Source organism: Momordica charantia (assembly GCF_013281855.1).
Source record: "Momordica charantia cultivar OHB3-1 chromosome 9 unlocalized genomic scaffold, Mcharantia_2.0 BLBB01000009.1, whole genome shotgun sequence".
Lineage (NCBI taxonomy): Eukaryota > Viridiplantae > Streptophyta > Magnoliopsida > Cucurbitales > Cucurbitaceae > Momordica > Momordica charantia.
The window spans coordinates 25,243,943-25,266,665 of NW_028275167.1; the positions used below are offsets into that span (position 1 = coordinate 25,243,943).

The window sequence follows — 22,723 nt, forward strand, 5'->3', positions numbered from 1 at the left end:
AAAACAAAGGGTATATGTGGGCTTATTTGATGGCGAGCTGCAAAATAATTAAAGGATTTTAATCCCATTCAAAATTATCTCAGTTAGAAAAGAGAAGAAATTAGGAGACAGAATTTTGGTTAAGATAGGAAAAATAACATATTGTGAGTAAAGTCATGTATTGGTAAAAATAACAATCACTGTGACTCAAATATTTGGAAAAATCTAAAGAGAAATGAGTCCATGATTCATGAGAGAGAATTTGTGGAAGAGTGGGGCAATTGAAAGCGTGGGTCTATGGAAGCCAGGAAAATAAATGCAATAAATCTATAAAGAAAGTAAGAAACAATGGTCTTTGCATTAAATTTCTTTGATTTTTTTGTTCGTCTCTTCCTCTCATCCATTCATGCCTTGACATCAATTTTTGCGATGAAGGCTCCAAATTTTGCATGTCCTTCGTGGTCTATTTATTCCCTCCAAAAATTTTGTTTCCCTATTTTTTGATCGCGAAAGGAAAAAAAAAATTACCATAATCCTCAAATTCGTTCTCTACCCGAAATTATATAACATTATTTTGAATGTGGCTAAAAGTTTTTTTTTTTCTTTGTATAGATCACTATCACGTCACATTTTTATCTTCATTTTAAGCAAGGAAATGAAAGGATTGATTCTTAAACAATAATTTTAATGGCTAGGGATAAAAATGAAACCTTTTAGATGATGAACATATCATAAAATTAAGGGACATAAATGAAAGGTAGAACCTTTATCACATGCAACACGACTTTACAAGTTATCCATGCTACATCACTTTTCATTTCAGTTAATAAAAGGGTAGTTTTGAAATTAGTTTTAAAAAGTTTTAAGGGTAAAAATAGATCTTTTTAAAATTTAGGGATATTATTGAAACAAAGTTTAGGGATATTTTTTTCTTAATTTAACCTTTTAAGAAAATTATTAATTGAATTTAGGTTGATTTTAGAAGTAAAATTATTATTAAAAAAAAAATTGTTTCCCATTGAAATTACTACGATTTGAAGATAAGTATAAGAAACACAGTTCAGAATTTTTTTTATTCAACTTTAGTAAGTAATATATTTAGGAAAATTATTAATTGAATTTAGGTTGATTTTAGAAGTAAAATTATTATTAAAAAAAAATTTCCCTTTGAAATTACTACGATTTAAAGATAAGTATAAGAAACACAATTCAGAATTTTTTTTATTCAACTTTAGTAAGTAATATATTTAAGAAAATTATTAATTTAATTTAGGTTGATTTTAGAAGTAAAATCATTCTTAAAAAAAAATTGTTTCCCATTGAAATTACTACGATTTAAAGATAAGTATAAACAAATACTAGAAAAGGGTTAGAAATGGTTCATAGCTCAATGGTAGAGCATCAGATCAAGAGGTCACTAGTTTGAACTTGGTTGGACCCTCTTCTTTCTTTTTTTATATTATTTTTATTATTGAGTATTTTCAGAAATAATTTGCCCTTTAGCGTGCCGATGCAATATTTCGGCACGACCTTGATGCTACATCCTAAAACATTTTAAGAAATTAATTTATGGAGTTAACGTATAACATTAAAACATTATCAATAATAAAACGTAATTAATTTCATAAATTAATTTAAAACGTAATTAATAATTTAATGTAGGTAAAAGCCGTAGAAGTGGCCATTGCTTTAGAGTATTTGCATAATCAATGTCACATCAAAATTCTGCCTATACGAATTTAGAGGACCATGATTTTGGAATTGGCGGAAAAACACAGATTTTTCTTTTTTTTTCTGTAAGAAGTTTGAATTATTACTCGACAGATGTTAATAATATTTAAAAAATCTCAAACGTTTGATTTTCACTTTCAAACTTTGAATTTGTTTCAAAAGTATCCTGTCATCAACCTTTTTTTTTCTTCCTAAAATAAGGACGAAAAAGCAATATAAGCGGTAAAATAGTGGTACACGTATCATTGATAATCTTTATTGTTTTAAAAGTTTTATCTTTAACCTTTAACTATTAAAATTGTTCCAAAATAGTCTCATTAGCTTCCCCATAAAAATGAAGACTAAAATATAATGGAGCGGTTTAGTTGTGATGTGAACCAAGGAAGCACCATTGTTATGCCTCAAGGACCCATAACGAGATCAAGAACCAAGAAGCTACAACAAGCTTTACTTTCTCATGTTCAATACTTGGTGAGCTCGGCTAGGGATGATCAAGAGAGAGATGGAACTTTTCAAGTGAATATCTTCCAAGTAGAGCTTAAGGGAGGCGTTGCATTAAATGAACTTTAAGTTCATTTAAAGGAGCTGAAGTTGAAGTGGAGTTTAACTCATGACCAAGATTTCAATTCTCGGATTTAAACCTCTTTTTATTATATTTTCAGTTTTAAACATTTCATTTATGTGTTTTAAGTTACATTTTTAGCTAGTGGATGTTATGGCCATAATGTAATTGGGAGTTACAACCTTTCAAATGCGTTTAGGTTACTTTTAGGGTTGTTTTGGAGGCTATAAATAGCCTAGTTTGTTTCGTTTGAAATACAAATTTTGATGATTGAATGAAAGTTCCTATTTTGCTTCAAAAAGCCTAGAGCTTGTTTTTCTTTGCAATTCTTGAGTATTAGATTTGCATGTTAGAATCATTCAAGTAGCCTTGATCAAGCTATTTTGTGGAGTGGTTCGAATCTTGAGTTTAGAAACAAGTTTTCTCCACTCTTGATATTGATAATCAAGGTAAATCCGTTCTAACTTCTTCCTTGGGTTGACATCATCTCGATTTGGGGGTTTTAGCATTTGTAATCTAGGGGTCTGCGTAACCATAAGGGTTCTTAGATCCAATTGGCTATTGTTTTCTTATCAAGTTGAAAAATAAAGGTTACATGTTGACACACTTTAAGCGATGAGATATAAAAGAGTTGAAGTGTTTTTACCACATCAAAATTGCCTCTGCGAAAATAGATTTATGAGATAGAAATCTGGTTGAAATGATGTGATCGGAAGTCAAATATGGTAAGAAAAGTCATGCATTGGTAAAAACCATAACCACTTTAACTCAAACACTCAAAAAGTCGAAAGAGATCGTCATGCCATTTTTCCATAATCATTTTAATTTTTTTTTTTTGACAAACTTCATAATAAGATTATTAATCAAAATTTTTAATGATTAAGTTCTCTTTTTTCTTTTCAAATATTACATGAGGAAGTAGAGATGATTGAGTCTGTTTAATTCTATATTCCTCAATTTTTTTTATTATAATACCCCTTTTAGTTAATGTTATTACTTCAATTCTTACTGCTACATTGATTGAACTAAATAGTGATTTGATTATATGGTAGAATGTGGTAATAAAGGACATAAATAGGAAGGTTATCAATTATATAAAATAAGTATAAATTGACAAAAAGAAAAAGGACGTTTTTTATCGATAGTGAAGAATTCAAACTCTACCCACACATAAAGAGAGAGATACGGATGTTATATATATGACAATTTGGTTAAGATATAAAGTAACATCATGTAAAATTAGAGGTTCAAATCTTCATGTCACTCATTGTTGATGAACTAAAAAAATTATCCACTAAGTTATGTCTACGACAATTTAGTCGAGCTATGTTCAGGTTGACCAATTTGTATAAAACTTAATAATTAAGATATTAGTTACGTTTCTTGTATATGATAAAAATTTGAGTATCTGTCCCATTTATCCTGGGTAAATGAACTATATTTATTACTATTTTTTTTTCTGAAAAATTATATTTACTAACTTTATTTAGTGTTGGAATTTTTACATGATTTCAGGAAAAAAAAAACAATTTTAAAAAATTTATTAGAAAGTTAAAATGAGTATGATCAAACCAACCCTGCAAATAGATTCAAACTGGAAAAATTGATCCATCTTAGTATTAATATATATATACAATATGTATGTATATAGTTTATGGAGATGTATTTTTAATTTAGTATAAAGTAAGTTTATGAGATGATTTTAGAAGTAAAATTACTATTTTTAAAAAATATTTTTTCAATTGAAATTACTTTAACGATATAAAAAATATAAGTATAAGAAGCACAATTCAGAATTTTATTTTATTCAGCTTAGTTAATAAGTACAATGGATTTTGCAAAGCAGTTGGACGTAAATGGGTCTATAGCTCAATGGTAGTGGTAGAGCATTTGACTGCAGATCAAGAGGTCACCGATTGGAACCCGGTTGGGCCCTTTTTTCCTTTTTTTTTTTGTTATCAATTTTTTTTATTTTATTTTATTATTATTATTTTTTAATGTAGTGTTTTCAGAAATGGTTGCTTAAACTTATAACAAATCATTTTCTAATAAATAATTTATTAAATTTCACCACCATAAAAAATAGATGAATCAACCGATTGTGTCTGCACATAAAAATCAAGACGCATTTATTTAAAGTGTATTTTTCATAATATTTTCACTCTTAATCTTCTTTTCTTTTTTTTTTCTCTTTTTTTTTTGGCTTAAAAAAACTCTCGCCTAATCAAATTTACTATACAACCATTTTATGACCCATAGTATTAATTAGTTCAATATATGAAGCAAAAGAGATAAGGAATCATATGTTAAAAAAATTATACATATATACCTTTGCTCTTACAATAATTTCAGGTAAAATAGTCTATCCTGTGTAAGTTTGAGAAATGGGTCATTTTTATTTTTCCGCAGTGGACTTATTATTATTTTTTGTTCGACCGACAAAAAGATACATTTTATGATATTATAGTCATCTGAAGAAAAAGCAACTATAACAAATAAAACAATAAATAAAAGAAAATTAAATAGTAAAATCATAAAATGTACGATACAGGAACGAGATTCAAGAATGGAATTAGTTGGTGGAAGGAGATGAATATATGTTTGGGGATCCACTGGTAGGGAGAAAAGAGATCACTTGTTTCTTGACCTCTTATTTTATATATTAATTACGGTTGAACTATGTTCGTGTTGGTGGCGTAGTGTACTTAATTTTAAATGTTTTGTTGATTGAATTGTGAGAAAGTATTAATCTTACCACATTGTTCTCAAAATTCAAGTGTTAATTGTATCACCTTGTTCTCAAAATTCATTTAATTTAAGATCGATAATTGATAAAAATTTCAAGATGATTAAAGTCGGACTCACAATTAATTTAATATGAACTTTGACTTAACTAATAAACACATTACCAAAAATAAATCTTTACCAAATGTTATTCTAATGTGAGTCCATTATTCTAACAATACATAGATATATACTTGAAAGAGAAACCCAAAGATAGAAGAATTTCATAAGATCTATAGCAACCTATAAATATGGTATATGTATATATAACCCTAAAATGTAGAGTTTGCTTATATTGATCAGGCAAACATATAAGATTTCCAGAACCAATGTGCCATTCATCACAAAGGGACTGAAGAAGGTAAAAATAACAAAAGATTATGGTAAGAAAAAACATAACAAACTTAGGAACTGATCAGCGATGAGGCGCTTTGGGAGGGCACTGGTAGCACTTGGCAAAAAGTCCAAAGTTATCGACTTGGTTGATGAAATTGGCCATGCTGGCCCACCCGCCAAACCCGAAGCCAACCACGAGAATCCACGTCACTATGAATGTGTTCACCACGTACATAGCCGTCCAGCTCCCTGCCACCACCATTGGAGGTTTCTCCGACGCATTCTAAAACACACAAAATATACGCGTTTATCTACTCATAAAGATGTTGCTATTTTTGTCAGGGAAATTGTAATGGAAATAGTAACTATATGAATTTAGTTGAGAAGACAAATAATGTTGCAGGATGGAAAAGAAAATCATGAGTATATAAATAAAGACAACACTTTATTGATAGAGTTTTTTAAATGAGATATAAAATAAACCCATGCGAGCTTGGATTCAAAACGAACATTATCATACTACCGTAGGAATAGAGTAAAAGATCTATCGTAATATTAAGTTTCTTGTGTTGCGTTGAAGAGTTTCTATGTTGGGTTAAAAGTTTGGTTCTTTTAGCACTTTGAAACTGTATCTGGCTAGAATTAAAGCTCTCTTGAGTTTGATAGAGATTGAAACTGTTTCCATGGGCTAAATTACTGAATTTAGTCTCGATCATCTAGTTTAATTTTGATTTCATGGTGCAGTTTAAGAAAATAAAATTGCATTTAGTATGTTTGCTAAATATCTACTGTTTATCAAATGTTTATATTTCTAAATAATTGAAAAGGAGAAACAAGAAATAAAAACAAAAACGTTATCAAATGAGCCTTGAAATATTGTTACCTGTCGAGCGGAAGCAGATCGATAAGTGAGGATATGAGCCAATGCAGGAATAATATAAACAGTGAAGCTGACGAGAAGGGCTCCAACGGCAGAGTTGATAGGACCAAAGAAAGGGAATATAATGGCTAAAAACCATATCGGAATCACCACCGGCAACCGGACCAATGCCCTTAAACATAAGCTCTTTGTGTCGTGCATTCCGATCACTTTCTCCCACACGAAGTACAACGGCGTACATGCAAACCCAAATGTTATGAACTGCCAATAACATAACTTATCAAACATTGACCATATTTAATACTAATCGATTACCATATATCTTTTGTTGCCCATCATTCAAAATTTTTACATGTACATTTTTTTTTATTTTGAAAAAATGATCAACCGTGAAATTTATTTATCACAGTTAAGTATTTCCATCAAATATAGCTTCAACCTTCCATGTATCATTCCAAATTAAAAATAAAAAATAAAAAATATAGATTTCTAGAGAAAGGTAAGAAATATACGGTTAAATTATAAAGCCCAACTTTTAATACTTACCTACTGACTAGAGTTTTGATCATTGTTATTTTTAAATAAGAAGGAAAAAAAAAAACTCACTTCTCTCTATTTTAAAATAAATATTTGAAGTATTTGAAATTTTAGAGTTATTTTATTTAGGTTAGGTTGAATAATCATTTTATTTTTGTTTTATGTTTTTAAAAATTAAGCATAAAAACTCTATCTTCTATACTATTTTGTTTCTTTATCCTGTTATAACTTTTTAAAAACATTTCTAAAATATAAGCTAAATTTTGAAAACTAAAAAAATAGTTTTGAAAAACTTATTTTTATTTTTGAAATTGGGTTAAAAATTCAAATATGTTTTTAAATAAAATAAAAAACATGCTAAAAAAATAATGAGTGATTTTAAAAACAGAAAACGAAAAACAAAATGTTAGCAAAGCCTTAATTTCTATATTTAAAAAGCTTCTAAACGGGGTATCTATTTAATTCTTGTTCAGGTAGCTTTATAAACTTTTGGAGTTTTTGTCTGGATACATATGTTCATATCCTATTCTAGTCTTAAAAAGTTCTAATCAATAGGCTGTCCTATAGTTTCATTAGTTTAACATTTACATCACTTATATAAATGTAATGCCTAAACCTCTAGAATGTATCTAAATTTTTTTAAGTATACATGAACTAGATAAATACAACTTCCAATTAACAATATAGACCTATTAAACATTTTAAAATACACAAAATAGATAGCCGTAACTTTAAAAGTTTAGCGACACGTAACAAAGTTTGCTATCTAGGCTTATAATAATTTACCTGATGAATGAGCATGAGAATGACGCCTGCATCGCGCCACCGAGAGCGGGGAAGGAGGGAGAAGGCATTAGAATGGGTGAGAAGTTGGTCGCCGAACGCCCAGTAGACGGCGGCGGCCGACGGTAGGGTTAGAGTAAATACATAAATGGTGGCTAGAAGATATATGTACTTAAACTTCTGAGGCTTCCACATGGCATGCATGATTTCCCTTTAAAACAAAAACAAACTCAACTAACAAATAGAGGAAGATGACAACATAATTTGACAAATAGACAACAACATTGACAGCATTGACAGCAATGACAACAATGACGACGACGACAACGAAACTTACACAGTGACGGCATGGCCTCCAAATGTGTAAAGAATATTGGTGGCGCCAGTGAAATACAAAACCAACTCGCTCGGGGCAGAATGTTTGACACCCTCAACCTAAAAGAAGAAAACGCCGTGTTAAGAATATGAATAAGTCTATTGAGTTAAGCTTCTGCATTTAAGATTGTTTTTTCAACTAGTTTATGGACTTGCACTGATTTTTATATTCGTAGTTAAGAATATGAATAAATGATTAAATTCGGAGAGTTTTGTTTGAATAACCTGGCCGTGAGCAACTGCTGCGACTGTCAAATACCAGGCAGTGTAGGTGGTCATTCCGAGGCCAAGAAATGACCAAATTCTGTAGTTGTGAAAAGAAGGGATGAAGACAGTAGTGGCACAACAAGCCCCAAATATGTAAGTCCATGTCCTCTTGTCTAATTTGTCATTTATGTAATATATATTACTGCAACAAACCCACATAATACAGAATTAGGCCGACGTCATACCTTCATTTTCTTAAAATTGGAAGTTCAAATTTTCATACCCCATCTACAATACTAAGAACAGAGAGCAATAATCTATCAAATTAGTATAAGAGTAAAATGTTTGTACTCGAACAACTTTGTATCGAGTACAATACTTGATTAAGCACTAGATAATATAAGTTTATACTGACAATGAAGGGATCTCACTAAAAATTTTTAGCTATTAAAAATACGTCCAGTTTTCTCTATGTTAATTTTTGAGTTAGAAACTCCTACCAACTTAGATTTCTTTTATTGGTCTGTTTCTATCGCAGAACTTCTGCAACAGATCTAAGATTGGAGAAGAAGAAGAAAAAAGGAGGACCTTGCACAGGCAATAAGCTGGATGACAGAGCCAAAGAGGAGGAAAGTACAATTAAAAGCCAATCCAGCCGCTTTCCAATAAGGCCCAAGAAGACCATCCAGCACTTCAAACCACTGTAACCAAAACATTTCCATCAAATGAATCAAGAATTTGGGTCCTCATAAAAACAAAACACAAAAAAGAACACAAAATTGCTCTGTTTTTTTGACCTGGATGACATGGTTCTTGAAGCTAACATTCTCCTTCTCCTTCCTGCCTCTATACTCAACATACAAAACACTGATCAAATAGGCCGTCCAGCTCCCAAGAATCCCATAGAAAATCTGCAGAATAATCCCTGAAAGCATCCCCAGTTGAGAGAAAGAGTAGGGCAGAGTAAGCAGAACTTGGGCAACCTGCAAAAAAAAAAAGTTCTGATGTTGTAACTAAAATCCCCAATAGACCCATTAAAATTGAAGTTGTGGGTTTGTTTAATCAGTGCCTGATTTGAGGCGCAGCTGAACCAGGCATCATAAACAGAGCCGCCATGCCAGAGCAAGCTCTTGAACCCCACCAAGGATCTGTCGTCTTCTTCACTCTGTTCCTCTCTGTTTTCGTGGTCCAAGGCTATGGCTTCCTCTGTTTGCTTCACAGGCGCCATTTCGATCTGAGAGAGAGAGAGAAAAAGAAATTATAGAGAATCTGGAAATTGGGTTTTAGTTGGCGTCTGGGATTAAACTTGCAAAGAGGGACATTTTCGAGTGGGGGGGTTTCAGTTACGAGTTACAGCTTTGCTTGAGAAGGTAGGTTACAGAAGAATGTTTATAAATTAAATTAAAAAGAGAGCATGAAAATCCGAGGCTTTGGCAGTGCTTTTTTTGGGTTTTAACTGTCGTCCAGTGCAGCCCACTTTCTTCTCGAATGGAAGTGAAATGAACCAAATTTTTGGCAGTTTCGAGAAAAGTAGAACAAAAAGTAGATAGAAATGAATCCCTACAAGAAAACCCAAGACAAGAACACCTCTGTTTCTGTATAGATTTGGGAAACTTGGGGATGAATTGAGTTGAAAGCGCAAGAAAATGGGGAGTGTCAGATATTTGGATGTTCTTGAGGAGGGGGAGTGAGAGAGAAATGGAGATATTTGTGTGTGGAGAGAGAGAGAGAGAGAGAGAGAGAGAGAGAGAGAGAGAGAGAGATTTGAGGTTGGATGAGAGAGTGTACTTGTGAATTGTTATCTGTGTTTCGGTTTCTTTTTTTTCTGTTTTCTAAAGTCCCCATTCATTCGTTCATTCAAAGTTTGTGTGTTGGTATGCTAAATATATAAAATTGAGGAAAACAATTCCCCTCCATGTTGGGAGGGAGCGTTTGACGCGTGGGTTCGATATTTTAAGCTTGGAGTTTGAGGGGAGAGTTTAAGAAGTGTTTTAAGAAGATTGTGTTCGGAGTAAGGAATGTCTATTTCTTTCACGGAAACTTACCTAAACAGAGCAGCGAATCCTCATTTAGATTTACCACGGAGCAAGGATAGGGGAATCTTTTTTTCCGTCACCTAAATGGGGACGGGAAATTTCCTATTCTCCCCCACCTCACTATTTTTTTTAATATATATACATACACGTATGTACTAAAACAATCCTATTATTCTTGTACATACATATACTAAAATGTGAGGATGGGGAATTAAATGGGAGGTAGAGACTGGGACGGGAAAGCCTTCTCCATCCATACCTCGTCCCGTGACTATCTCTATTCATGGTGCATGTTTTAAAAATTCGAATTTTGAAAAACCATGTGTTGACGTTTTGAACAGTGGACTTAGGAAGCATGTTTGGTGTGGGTTGAGCTTAGGCCTATTCAAATACATTAGTTTCTAGTTTATTAACTTCCCATCAAATATGAGTTGGAGAAGTCAAATTCGTGCCCTAAACGCCCCATTGGTAGATAGGTGTGAATATTCTTGTGGTGAGATAAGATTATTTTGGTAGGTACCCATTCTTCTCATTGTTAATTTTGTATGTTTTATAGGTGGGTCATAGGAGGCTTTTTACCTACTCAATTTTATGACTAGATCTAGGTATTCTTTTGTAACTTAATTTTGGATGGTTGTTTTATGAATAGTTTATAATTTAGTTTTACTCTAATTTAAGTTTTAATCTAAGATTAAATTTGATAACCTTTTTTCTTTCATAATTTTTTGAGAATCCTTTGTAGAAGTATTTTATGTATCTTCTTACTGTTAAAAAGAACGAACAAACTCGATTATTGTTTATCATTTTCGATCTTTCTAAAACGATATATCAAACACGAATTAGGAAAGAAAAAATAGGTTCATGAACTTTTTAATTTATAAAAACAAAATTAAGTTAAAATATAAGTTTAGTCCTCAAATTTTCGAGTTATATCTAATCCAGAAGACTGAATTGAAAATTATTAATCTCACAAGACAACCAACTGGTCCTAACTAGTTCGATATTAAATCGTTGGTAGGTGGTCATCATGGTTTGAAATCATTTCTCTCTAAACACCTAATTATTTTATTAACCACTAAACCAACTATGATAGTTACACAACCGCTTTTTGTAGGTACAAAAACAGAGCTGAAAGTACAACGATCGAAATGAACTTTTTGAAAATACTAAATTAAAATGAGCCAAAGCTAAAAATAGAGCGATCAAAATAATATTTAAGCCTTTAAATCATTACTGGATGGCAAAATTTTTATAAAAATGAACATTGTTGTAATTTATATTCTAAATTATTATAAGCTTTAGTTTAGTCATAGAAATTTCTGAATTCATAACTAATGGTTGAAAAACAAAGTGGTATAGAAATGCAACTTTTAGATGGATCTTTTTTTTTCTCTCTTCTTTTTTGCTTAGTTTATACACAGTTTCATCTCAAAAGTATAAATATATATATATATATATTCCAATTGGATATTGATACCACCAAAAGAATACAAAGTGTTTAATACATATCTTTGTTTAAAAGCCCTTGTCACAATCAAGTCAAAGCAAAGGGGGGTTTTAGTTTTAGATTAAAATGGAAGTCATCTTCTTACTTAGATTACTCATTTCTACTCAATGCCCAATTTGCAAGTGGGCACATATAATTTTAGACAATGACTTCAATTTAGAATCTTCTTAAAGAAAATTAGGCACAATTCCATGATGCCCAAATCTTTGAACCTATATTTTATAAAGTGTGATTGGCAAGATTATGGTTTTTTTTTTTACTAATTTGATAATCATTTTATAATTTGTGGTTGTTATAGAACTAATCTAGAATTAAAAGGGAGTAAATCTTTTCTTCGCATCAATAATATGACTTTTTTTTTTGTTAAAATTGGTGATAGGAATTGCGTTAAACATAAATTTTAACAATGCCATCATTTAACCAATTCCAAAATATTACGTAAGACGACAAAAGAAAATAGAAATGAAAAAAAAAAACAGTTCAACATATCTTAAGCGGATCCTATACCTTTAGATGCACTTTCATGTTCACTACCTTTAGGTGAACTTTTTGAAACTGATACCACATTCGAATGAGATAAATCCTGAGATCACAGTTAAGAAATTGTTAAAGAAATTGATATCACTACTTATACCTTTAGGTGCACTTTCATGTTCAATGATTCAATCATAAGAACTTTAAAGTTAAGCGTGCTTGGTTTAGAGCAATCTTAATTGGATGACCTCCAAGTTGATCTACTAGGAAGCATGTGAGTGAGGACTAAGCGCATCCTAAAAAAACTCGCATTGGCCTGTAGGGAGATAGTCTTCGCTCGTAGCTCAGATAAACGATGGTGCAGCCAGGTTGCCGGGGATGCAGGAAATATAGGGACAATGAGAGCAAATTCTGAATCTTAGGCTTAGGCTTAGGATGTCACAAATTATATGATTAAATATTTGTTAGATAGGATATAGATGTAATCATAAACATAAATTTTAACAAGCTTCTTATTGACACTCTCATTCTTGCCCACCAAACATTCCCTGCAATTTAAAAGGCTTAAAAGAAAAAAAAAAAAATTGATGTGAAAGTTCATGAGCATTTTCCCCAATATTCCTTGATTTGTGTATCAAATAAAGATAGTAAATGAAATTAAATTAAAAAGGAGGAATTGTTAGATGGGACATTGGTGACCAAATTTAATTCTTCCTTTTGCAGTCAAAAAAGGGCATTCAGTAGAATCAAAGTCTTAATTTAGTTGAGTGATTTTTCATCTTGATATATGAGTAAGTTTGATCAAATAATGTACAAATATTGGCTTATTCTTTTAGTTTTAAAATGTGCAAAAATGAACATGGGTTTAGTGGAAGAGGGGCCCCAAAAACTTGTGAAGCTTAATTTTAATGATCTTTTGTTTATAAACTTTTCCCTAATATGCTCCCTGTCTCTCTTTTTCATTTTGGGATCTTGACCAATAATTCATTCTAATCTGCATGGCATGGCTGACCCATTTTGGGGATTTTACACCACCTTCTCTTTTCTTCTTCTTCATCATCATCCCAATTCTCTCATTTTTGCCATTTATAACCTATACTTTTATTCTTAAGTATAGTGTCACTTTAAATTTAATTTGATTTTCATTTACAATTTTAATTCTTAAACTTTGATTGTTGTGTTTATATAAATATAAATTAATTTAAAAGAGTTTCTGATTGCATCACTATATTTTTTATGCTTTGATTATATTCTCTCATAAATTATTACCGTTAACACTATTGATTAAACGTTAAAGTAGTGCGCCCTTTAAACTTAAGAGTGATAGTAAATGTGACTTGATGAGTAAGTTAGAAAGTAGGTGGATGGATCAAATATTTAAAAGGGACGGATTGATAGGAATATATTTGAAATTTTAGTTTTCTGTCGTTTTTTTTTCTCTCTTTCTTTCTTTAATAGGTTAATTTACTCTCGTGTGTCATGTCTTATTAAATTATCACTTGTTACTCTAATCAGTATATTAAGTCAACATATTAACAAAAACATGTTTTATTTGAATCAATATCAAAAATTCAAAAATATGATTAAAGCTTTCTCAAGAGACTTAGTTAGTGCAGAAAAGGATAATAATGTTTTATGGTTTAAATTTTTTACCCTCAATCAATTGCCTTTATTTTATTTTATTTATTTTTTAAAAGTAGTGTACTCCTTTTTCAATTTTTCTCTTTTGTGGTAAAATATACCTTTGGAATTAGAAAGAAATAAAAGAATAAAAAATGTTGAGATTAGTGAGAATACCAATCATTTGAGTAATACTTCAAAAAGAAGTTCAAAATGATGATGATGTTTATCATTTCTTCCTTGCTTTATTATAAATCATGCAATTCCACCTTTTTTTAACCCCATATATAATTTACATAATTCTATTCCCTCTCTCTTTTAATTAATATTTCTTTTAATAAAGTAAGCCTAATGGAATTTAAACTCTAATTGAAATCTTATATCAACCAACTTTACTAATAATTCAATCATCACCATAAATTAATTAATATTTAGTTTCTTTCACTCTTCCTCATTTATAAATATTTTAAATTACTCTTATTGCTCTAGTGGGTTGAGATTAAAGAGTGGGAAAAAGTTACCTCATTCTAAAGATGAATAAATTGAAATCTTTGATAAGAAAATTCACCCGCACAAAATTCACATAACCCGTTAAAAATGTAAAAAGATTTGATATCCATCATTCTTTGAAATTGTTCCTACTATAGTATGGGAGGGAAATATCGAAGTCCTAATTTTATTAAATGTTGATGTTGATGAATATATCTAAAAATGTTATAATAATAAAAAATTCATAACAAATATTCAAATTAACAAACAAACAATATTTCACTTTTTTCAATAGATTGAAAACTATTAATATTATGTTCAGTAATATTTTTTATATTTTGTTTTCTTTTTTCTTTTTTGTGATATACTATAAAAATGTCAATGTAAATGTAATAGCGTAACTATTGCACTAATAATAAATTCTTCTGTACTAAGAGAAGAGTAAATATAGGATATTAATAATCATACAAAATGTAAGGATAATATGGGGAAAAGATCTTTTTCTTTTCCTTAATAAGATAAAAGGTAATAATATGATTATTACCGAGGATGCCTACGTAGTCTCACGTGGATTAGAATTGAAGAAGATCTTAAACATATAAATGAAGGAGAAAACGAAATAAACATGGTATGAGACTTTTCGAATAGAGTAAAAAATTAAATATATAAAACCATGTACGCTAAGATTCAAAGTAAAAAACATCATGCCATTAGGTAGGAGGTGTTCACGGGTTGGGTTTGATCGGGTTAGGAGGGGTTTTAGGACCAACCAGAATTTTCGGGTTGGTCATATATAGGAACCATCGGGTTTGAATTGGATGACCAATCCAATATTTTTGGGTTGGGTCGGGTTGTGTTTTTTATTTTATTTTTAACTTTTAATTATAACGCAGCGACGGAGAGTTATGATTAAAACTAAATGGACGATTGAGATTAAGATAAAAATGGAAAGAGATAATATGAAAACCTTAAATGAAGGGTTATCCTAAGATTAAAACTAAATGAACGATTGACATTGAAGATAAACATTATTTTATATATGTAATTAAAAACATACACATATACATAAATTCAAGTTGGATCGGATTGACCCGATTTTTTAAAGGTTGAACCCGAGATCCAACCCGAGGTTTCATCTAGGCCGGATTCGGGGTTTTCTGAACAACCCAAAGGGAGATATACTTGTTCTAAAAAAAAATCATTGTTTACAAGTGAGAAATTCCTTCTAAAAAATGATAAAAAAATTTTGTAATTTTGTAGGTTTTTTTTTTAATTTAGTTTTCCATCTCTACACGTTACTATAGTCATGAAACACAACGTTATCATAAAAATGGAATCAAGCAAAATACAATATACAAAAGAATTAAAATAAAATAATACACTTTTTTTTTCTTTTGTATTCAAAATAAATAAATAAAATAATACACCAATATAGAATAAAGAAGACAAGAGAGATGGACCTTGTTTGGCATTACTTTTATTTCCTATTATTGGAAAGTCTTAGCTTAATTTAGTACTTAATTATGTCATAGTAATATTTGTGAGCTTCAATAAATGCCTAATTCCTTCTAATTAGTGGACTTTAATTTAATATCTTGTGGTATTTTCTGTCACTTCTCTTTATTTATTATTATTATTTTTAGTACTCTGTCACTTCTCTTTAGATTCGGATTTTTCAATAAAATAATTAATTAATTAAAAAATCATATAGTAACATTTAAACATCCTAGAATATGCCGATGCTTATTATCTTTCACTCTTCCAATTAAATCTTCGGAAAATTTTAAATTGGAGTGAACATTGGTTAGTCGAGATTTTGGCGTAAAACCAACACCGTAAATATAAATTGACCTTTCAATTTCAGTGAGTGAGAAACTAAAATAAGTTTGAATAAAAAAAAATCTCACATAAATAACATAAAAATACAAAATTGATGGATGAATTTCACGATCAAACCTCAAAACTTGATGGAAAAAAAAAATTCAATCAACTTTTTGTTGATGTAACTATTGAAAAGTTTACAAAGAAAATGTAGGTATTTGAAATTTGAAAGAGAAAAATATTGAATTTCAAACCTTATACTTAAATGAAATCTCAATAATTATAAGTAGTGTACTATTTTTATTACTTATTATTATCTCAAACATTTTAACTATTTTTCAGATCAACTTTTCAACTTAATATAATCTTAGTTTGTGTTTTGATTCTCTACGCGTGTTCGAGTGAACAATATTAAATATATTAAAACTCAATTATTGTGTTACAAATTTACAATACAAAAGAGTAAAAGTATCTTTATTTGCATTAAAAAGTAAGTTTTTTTTTTCTTACCTTAAAAAATTGATTGATGTTTTCGTGTACCAAACAATTTAATGGTAAGACTTCACATGGCACCTCAACTAATTCATGAGGCCACATCATCAAGATAGAAAAAGATAAAAATACCCTACTTAATATGTTCAAAAAATAGTAAAATTGAAAAATAATAAAATTACATAAAAACTTTATCATAATATTTGAAGTTAGCCATTCCATTCATAAAAAAATTTGTGTTTTTTACACTAAGACTTTGTCAAATTAAACTGTTCTTATAGAGTTTTTTTTTTTTTTTTTAATAAGAATCTTTTAACTCATTTCATCCCAAAATATTACTAATATTAATATTTATGGATTCCATCTTAATTATTACAAAATTTAAACTATAGAGATTAAATTGTTACATAGTAAAGTTAAAGAGACTAAATTATTACCAATTTAAAAGTAAAAAGACTAAATCGTTACAAACTGTAGTTTAGGAACTAAATTGTAATTTGAGCAAAATAGAATCTAAGTTCGTTTTTTAATCTATTTTAATTTGACAACCATCATGGTTTAGCGCCTAATTTTGAATAATTAATCATGCATAGGGAAGGTCTTGCGAGATATACATATATTTATTTTTAATACAACACAACTGAAGAGGAGACCGCTGCTACTGGAATGAACCAAACTTCTCAACAACAGATCTTCCGAGAGCTAGAGGCAATTACGTGTTTCGCATTGAATCAAATGAGGAAAGAAACAGAATAATCACTAGTTGGAGTCCTCTGCCATTGAATTGTTGGAAAATCAACATTGATGCTGCCTGGAATGAACATCGTTGTGTTGGAGGTTTGGGTTGGATCGTGTGAAATTGGAGAGGTGAAGCCATTATTGCGGGATGCTGGATTTGCAAAGATTTTCTTTCAATTGACATGAACACTTGTTGACCTCTATATTTGGAATCTGATTCTTTGGAAGCACTTCCACTGATCAAGAAAGAAGATACTGACCTAACTGAGATTTGCTGGCTGGTGGAAGAAGTGTCCAAGTTGGTGGAAGAGAAAAATGTCGTCCACATCTGTAGGAAGAAGAACAATGTAACCCACATCTTGGCGAAAATGACGATGTAAATCAGAGGAGAAAGGAGGTGGACGGACACGTTCCCAAATTGGCTTTCTGTTGCAATGGAATTTGATTCCTTGTTTTAATTTTCTTATTTTATTTCTAGGAAAACAAAAAAAAATTACACGATATATATCAAGTCGTTACAGACTAAAGTTTCAGGAACTACATTCTCATTGTCATTGCTTCAATAGGAGAAATACTAAAAAAGTATTTTTTTAATCATTAAAATAGGCCCACATAATACTAATTTAATGAAATATCCATTTCTTTTCCTTTTTTTTTCCATTTTTTTCTTTTTCTTTTGTGCAGAAAGCTGTGGAGTGTGGATTCTATCGTCTAATGTACATTTAAGAGGACGCTATTCAAATTCTTATTCCTCCTGTCTTTACTCCCTATTCACTTATATTTTTATTCATAAAATATTTAGATTCTTCTTTCAATTTACTGATTTAGCCTTTTCATTTTCATGTGTATTTTTAACTTAGTTTTATTTTCAAATAATTATTGTATTAAACCTCGAAACTTTAAATTTTTAAATATTGTGATGGGTGATGACATGACAATAAAATTGAATGAGAAGCCAGGAGTGGTTTTTATCTAAATTATATTTTTATCATAAACGCTTTAATAAAAAGCAATATGCTAATACTTCAAAAAAGATTCTTTTCTAATTATAAGCACTTTTTGAATGACTAATGTTATCTAACAAAATTTTCCTCTTTTTTTTTTCCGTAAAGATACATATATTTTTTAATACAATAAGTGGGGGTGAGAGATTCGAACTCATGATTCTTCTGTTAGAGAAGAGGTGTCAATTATTGCTAAATTAAACTCATGTGGGCTAAAACTATAAATAGTCAATATTTCCAAATTTAAACTGTTGATGCAGAAATTTGGTCTCCGCCAAATTCGCATCAATCTTCTAGAATAAAAGAAATCGACAAGACCTACAAAACAGAATAGCAATAAAAACCGGTGTGATTCCTGTCACACGGGCTCCGATACTTAAGTTAGTATCGAAGTAGTTGAGAGTAGAGAGTACGGTATTTAGACGTACCTTTAGGGTTTGGCTTACTTCTTTATTTATAGAAATTGAATCACGATCTCTCTAATTGTGTAATTCGAATCTTGATACATCTAGGAAATTTGGGACAGTGTATCTTGTTATGGACCTGTCGTCGGATTAAGAGTCGGGACGCGGTGGACTCGGGCCGACATGCATCGCAGTCAAGTTGGGTCTTCTGGAGTTCTCGATCGGGGGCCAAGAACTACTCGACGTGAGAAAGTCACGACGCTGAGCCCTGGTCGGCGCCAAGCAGTCACTAGTCGGTTGGGGGCTTGGGTTGTCGAGCACCGGCCTCCTTTCTGGTTCATGCCTTCTCTTGGCTCTTCCCCGATCTTCTCTCGCTTTGTTGAATCTTCTCTTTGGACGTATGACATAAACATTTTCTTAAATAAATAATTAAGTTATTAAAAAATTAAGAAATTAAGAAAATAAAAGTAATTGTAATAAAAAAAAATAGAGAGAGACTAGGAGATGAGAGTGCATGTAAAGATAAAAGATTAGCGAGAGAAAGTATATATGTGGAGAGAAGATAACAGTAAAAGAGTGTAATTAATTAATTGTTAAGCGTGAGTGAAATTAGGCGTCTTGATGTACTTAAAGTTCAACAATTGTAGAAGTGGGAATTAACCGACGGAAAAAACTATTTGATGCGAGAGATGAAAGATAAATTGCTTATTGAAAGACATTTTTAAATACTTTAAATTGGGGCACGAATACACAAAAATGTAACCCAATAGAAACACTTTTTTAGATAAATAATTTCCAAACATGCCCTCTCTTTCTAGTAAAATTCAAACTAATTAAAATCATTTCCATACCATCTTTTTCTATCAATGAATTTTCTATTTATTTTTGCAATTTAATATACCATTCATTATAGTTCTAAACTTTTATTGAAATATACAACCCTTATTATAGTAAGATGCCCTAGGGCTTAGGACTTAGGGGCATGACTTGCCATAGTGAGCTATAATGGGGCAAATTTTACAATTATCTTTATAAATGTTTTACAAAATATGAAAAACTTATGTCTTTTCTTTAAGATATATGTAATTTGGTTTGCATCTTAAAAAGGACCGAAAGTTTATGATATTATGATAAGCTAAAATTAAAGTTTAATCCATGGAGAACTTTTCTTTATCGGCATCATAATTTAATTTAAAAGATGTGCACGACATAATCTATTAGTTTAAACCTTGGATGACAATTTAGATACATTCTAGAGTGAGAAATCTAATATTCAAAATTTTGCAAATTTCGTTCCTGTTTGGTGAGCATCAATATATGCTCGTGTAGTTCAAAATCTTGAATCAATTGTTTTACATGAATATTGAAAATCGAGTTTTCTATTAGCAAAAAATGTAGTAATTGATACCTATTTGTTGGGTATTACTTTATATTAATTAGGGATCAAAGTGCTAATTGTTTACTTTTTCTTTAAAATATAACAATATGTCTCGAATCATTGTGTGACAGACTCGTGATAGGATTTGACGAAAATGCCCTCCCATCTCTAATAGCGACTTTAATTCTAATTTTCTATGCGGAAATTAAGAGCAGCTTTACCATTAATCATATCATTTATTAAAGCAGAAAGATCCAACATTCATGTCCATAAAAGGAAAAGTAATTATTCTATATACATTATTCGTCTCCTTTTAATGAATCTTTTGTGCGTACAAAAATCATTTTGCATTTTTTATTTTTCTTAAATTATGTTTTAGATCACTAATTATTTTTGTGGTTTTTTAGAAGAAAATTTGAGAGAAGAATAATGAATAAAATTCTTTATTTTTCTAAATAAAAGTACATATCTAAAAATATAGATACTATTCTAGGAGAGGATAGAGGAGAGTATGTATGTAAGTCCTACTTTACATAAATACATAGGTTTTCTTTTTTGGTTCAATGTTTGGAAATTTGAACAACCGATCGATTATAATACATAGTTAATTATTAAATTTGAAATGATTTCTTGTGATGCCTAAGCGAAGGACACATGAATGAACCAACATTGCATCAAAACATGAAATACATAAGGAACTGATAGAAATTCTAAGTATCACGGCAAGTGTAGGAAAATGTCGAGACCAAATTCAAATCCCAACCTTAGTCCAAAATTTAGGCTTAAAAGGTGTTACATTTTTTGTATGGTTCCAAAAAAATAATAATAAAATAAAAAGTTGATTATCTTCAACCTCGCTCGAGGTCCATCCTACTTCGTCTGAAATACTTCTTCGTCTTCAACCTCCCACCACACCACCTCAAACATTTCCAATCAAACTCCCACAGCCACAGACTTCAATTCCAATATAAACGAAAAATCGAAGAAAAAACAGGGAATGAAACAAAGAAGATGGAAAACAAAATCAATGGAAAAAAAACTAAATCGATGCAATATTATACATGTATTCGTTCATCTAAACATCAGAAAACTGAATCGACGCAAATAAACAACCCTTCAACTCCTCGACACACATAAAATCGAAGCCAATCGTCAAGAGAAATGAAAATGAAGAAGAAATTCTAAGGAACTGCAAAGAAAAATCGAGAAGACGAATTGAGGCTGAAAACGACGAGGAAGGAGAAAGGTAGTACGAACGGTTTGATTTTTTAAACAAAGGTAATACTGTAATTTCGTTACCTTTTAAAATTAATTAAATATTTAAGTGGGTAATTTGGGTACATTTTGAAGGGTGGGTCGTTTTAACATCAATTTCCCTTATTATTTTTGGATTTTTTGGTTTCTATAATTGGCGTGCAACGCATTCACATATTCGCAATCCAAAATTAAAAAAAAAAAAAAGAAAAAAAAAACATCGACAAATCTCTGATCAAACTGAATCGAATCAATTCAATTACATAATCTTCAAAATAACAAATTTAAAAAAAAAAAAAACGTTGTTGATTGATATTCAATTTTTGTTAATTTAGTCGGGAAAATAAAATATGAAACTAAAAAATTACAAGTCTTTTTTTTTTTTTTTGACAGAATTATGCCAAGACTTAGAACTGAAGTGGAAAATAAAGTGCAAGCTGATGCTGAAAATCAATATCGTAGAATAACGATACGAGTCTCGATGTCAAACAAAAATTTATTTTTGCGACGAAATGTTGTGTGAAATTTGAGGGGAAAAAAAAAGACAGAAAATTATGAGAAAACCAAATGGAACAAAGACATCATTCTCCAACTCCATTACGAACAGAGGACACCCTTCCTTCACCAAACTTTTGAGTTTGTGTGTTGTACTGTGTAGCAATCGCAATTCGTTATTTCAATTTAATTCCTTGTGTTGCAACCTTTTACATCCACTCAGCGAAAAGAAATTACACGTCATATATGTTGGAATTAATTAAACTAATTCCTTAAACAGCTAATAATTTCTCTAGTAAATTGTATGTACTTCTATTCATGGCCCATAAACACTTCCAATTAGTGGTGTGGTCTGCTGAGGATCGCCTATTGCCACATAGTTGAGGAAGACTCAAATCAAGCAGATTCTAATACAAAAAATTTGGAATAGAATCTGATGCGGGTAATTCAAAATAACATAGTTATTTGACCTACTCTCATGCTTAAATCCCATAATAAAGTTTTGTTTTCTAATCAATGATATCAGAACTTAGTTTTGTATGGTTATTTGCTAAATCTGTAATTGTTGTTTATGAATAAAATTTGTAGGTTTGTTCAACCACGTGAAATCTAAATTATTAAAATTATTTGGATCGAGCAGTTATTGGGCAATTTTTGAATGATTTAATTTGAAAATTATTTGAATTCATGATTGATTTTTAATAAAATTTATATACATCTTTTACTTTCTTCTTATTATCGATAATGATCTTAATAATGTTCTGTTTAAAAATTAAAATTAAAAAATAAAAAATAAAGTTGCGGCACTCCACTAGAATATATGTCGCTTGAGGATGC

General features: G+C 30.4%; 1 protein-coding gene across 3 annotated transcripts; it reads right to left on the reverse strand.

Annotated features, from left to right (window-relative positions):
• Positions 1-5,177: 5,177 nt before the first annotated feature.
• Positions 5,178-10,067, reverse strand: LOC111023746 (auxin transporter-like protein 1). 3 transcript variants are annotated; one of them, XM_022301225.2, is made up of 9 exons: positions 9,963-10,067; positions 9,244-9,408; positions 8,972-9,157; positions 8,763-8,875; positions 8,193-8,376; positions 7,930-8,027; positions 7,596-7,803; positions 6,276-6,533; positions 5,178-5,675 (listed from the first exon to the last, which is right to left on the reverse strand). In XM_022301225.2, exons 1-9 carry the CDS (start codon positions 10,017-10,019, stop codon positions 5,472-5,474), a joined length of 1,473 nt encoding a protein of 490 aa, XP_022156917.2. In that variant the 5' UTR covers positions 10,020-10,067; the 3' UTR covers positions 5,178-5,471. The 3 variants fall into 3 exon arrangements, with proteins under 3 accessions (XP_022156917.2, XP_022156915.1, XP_022156914.1); XM_022301223.2 differs by lacking the exon at positions 9,963-10,067 and adding an exon at positions 9,762-9,940; XM_022301222.2 differs by lacking the exon at positions 9,963-10,067 and adding an exon at positions 9,739-9,940.
• Positions 10,068-22,723: the final 12,656 nt, after the last annotated feature.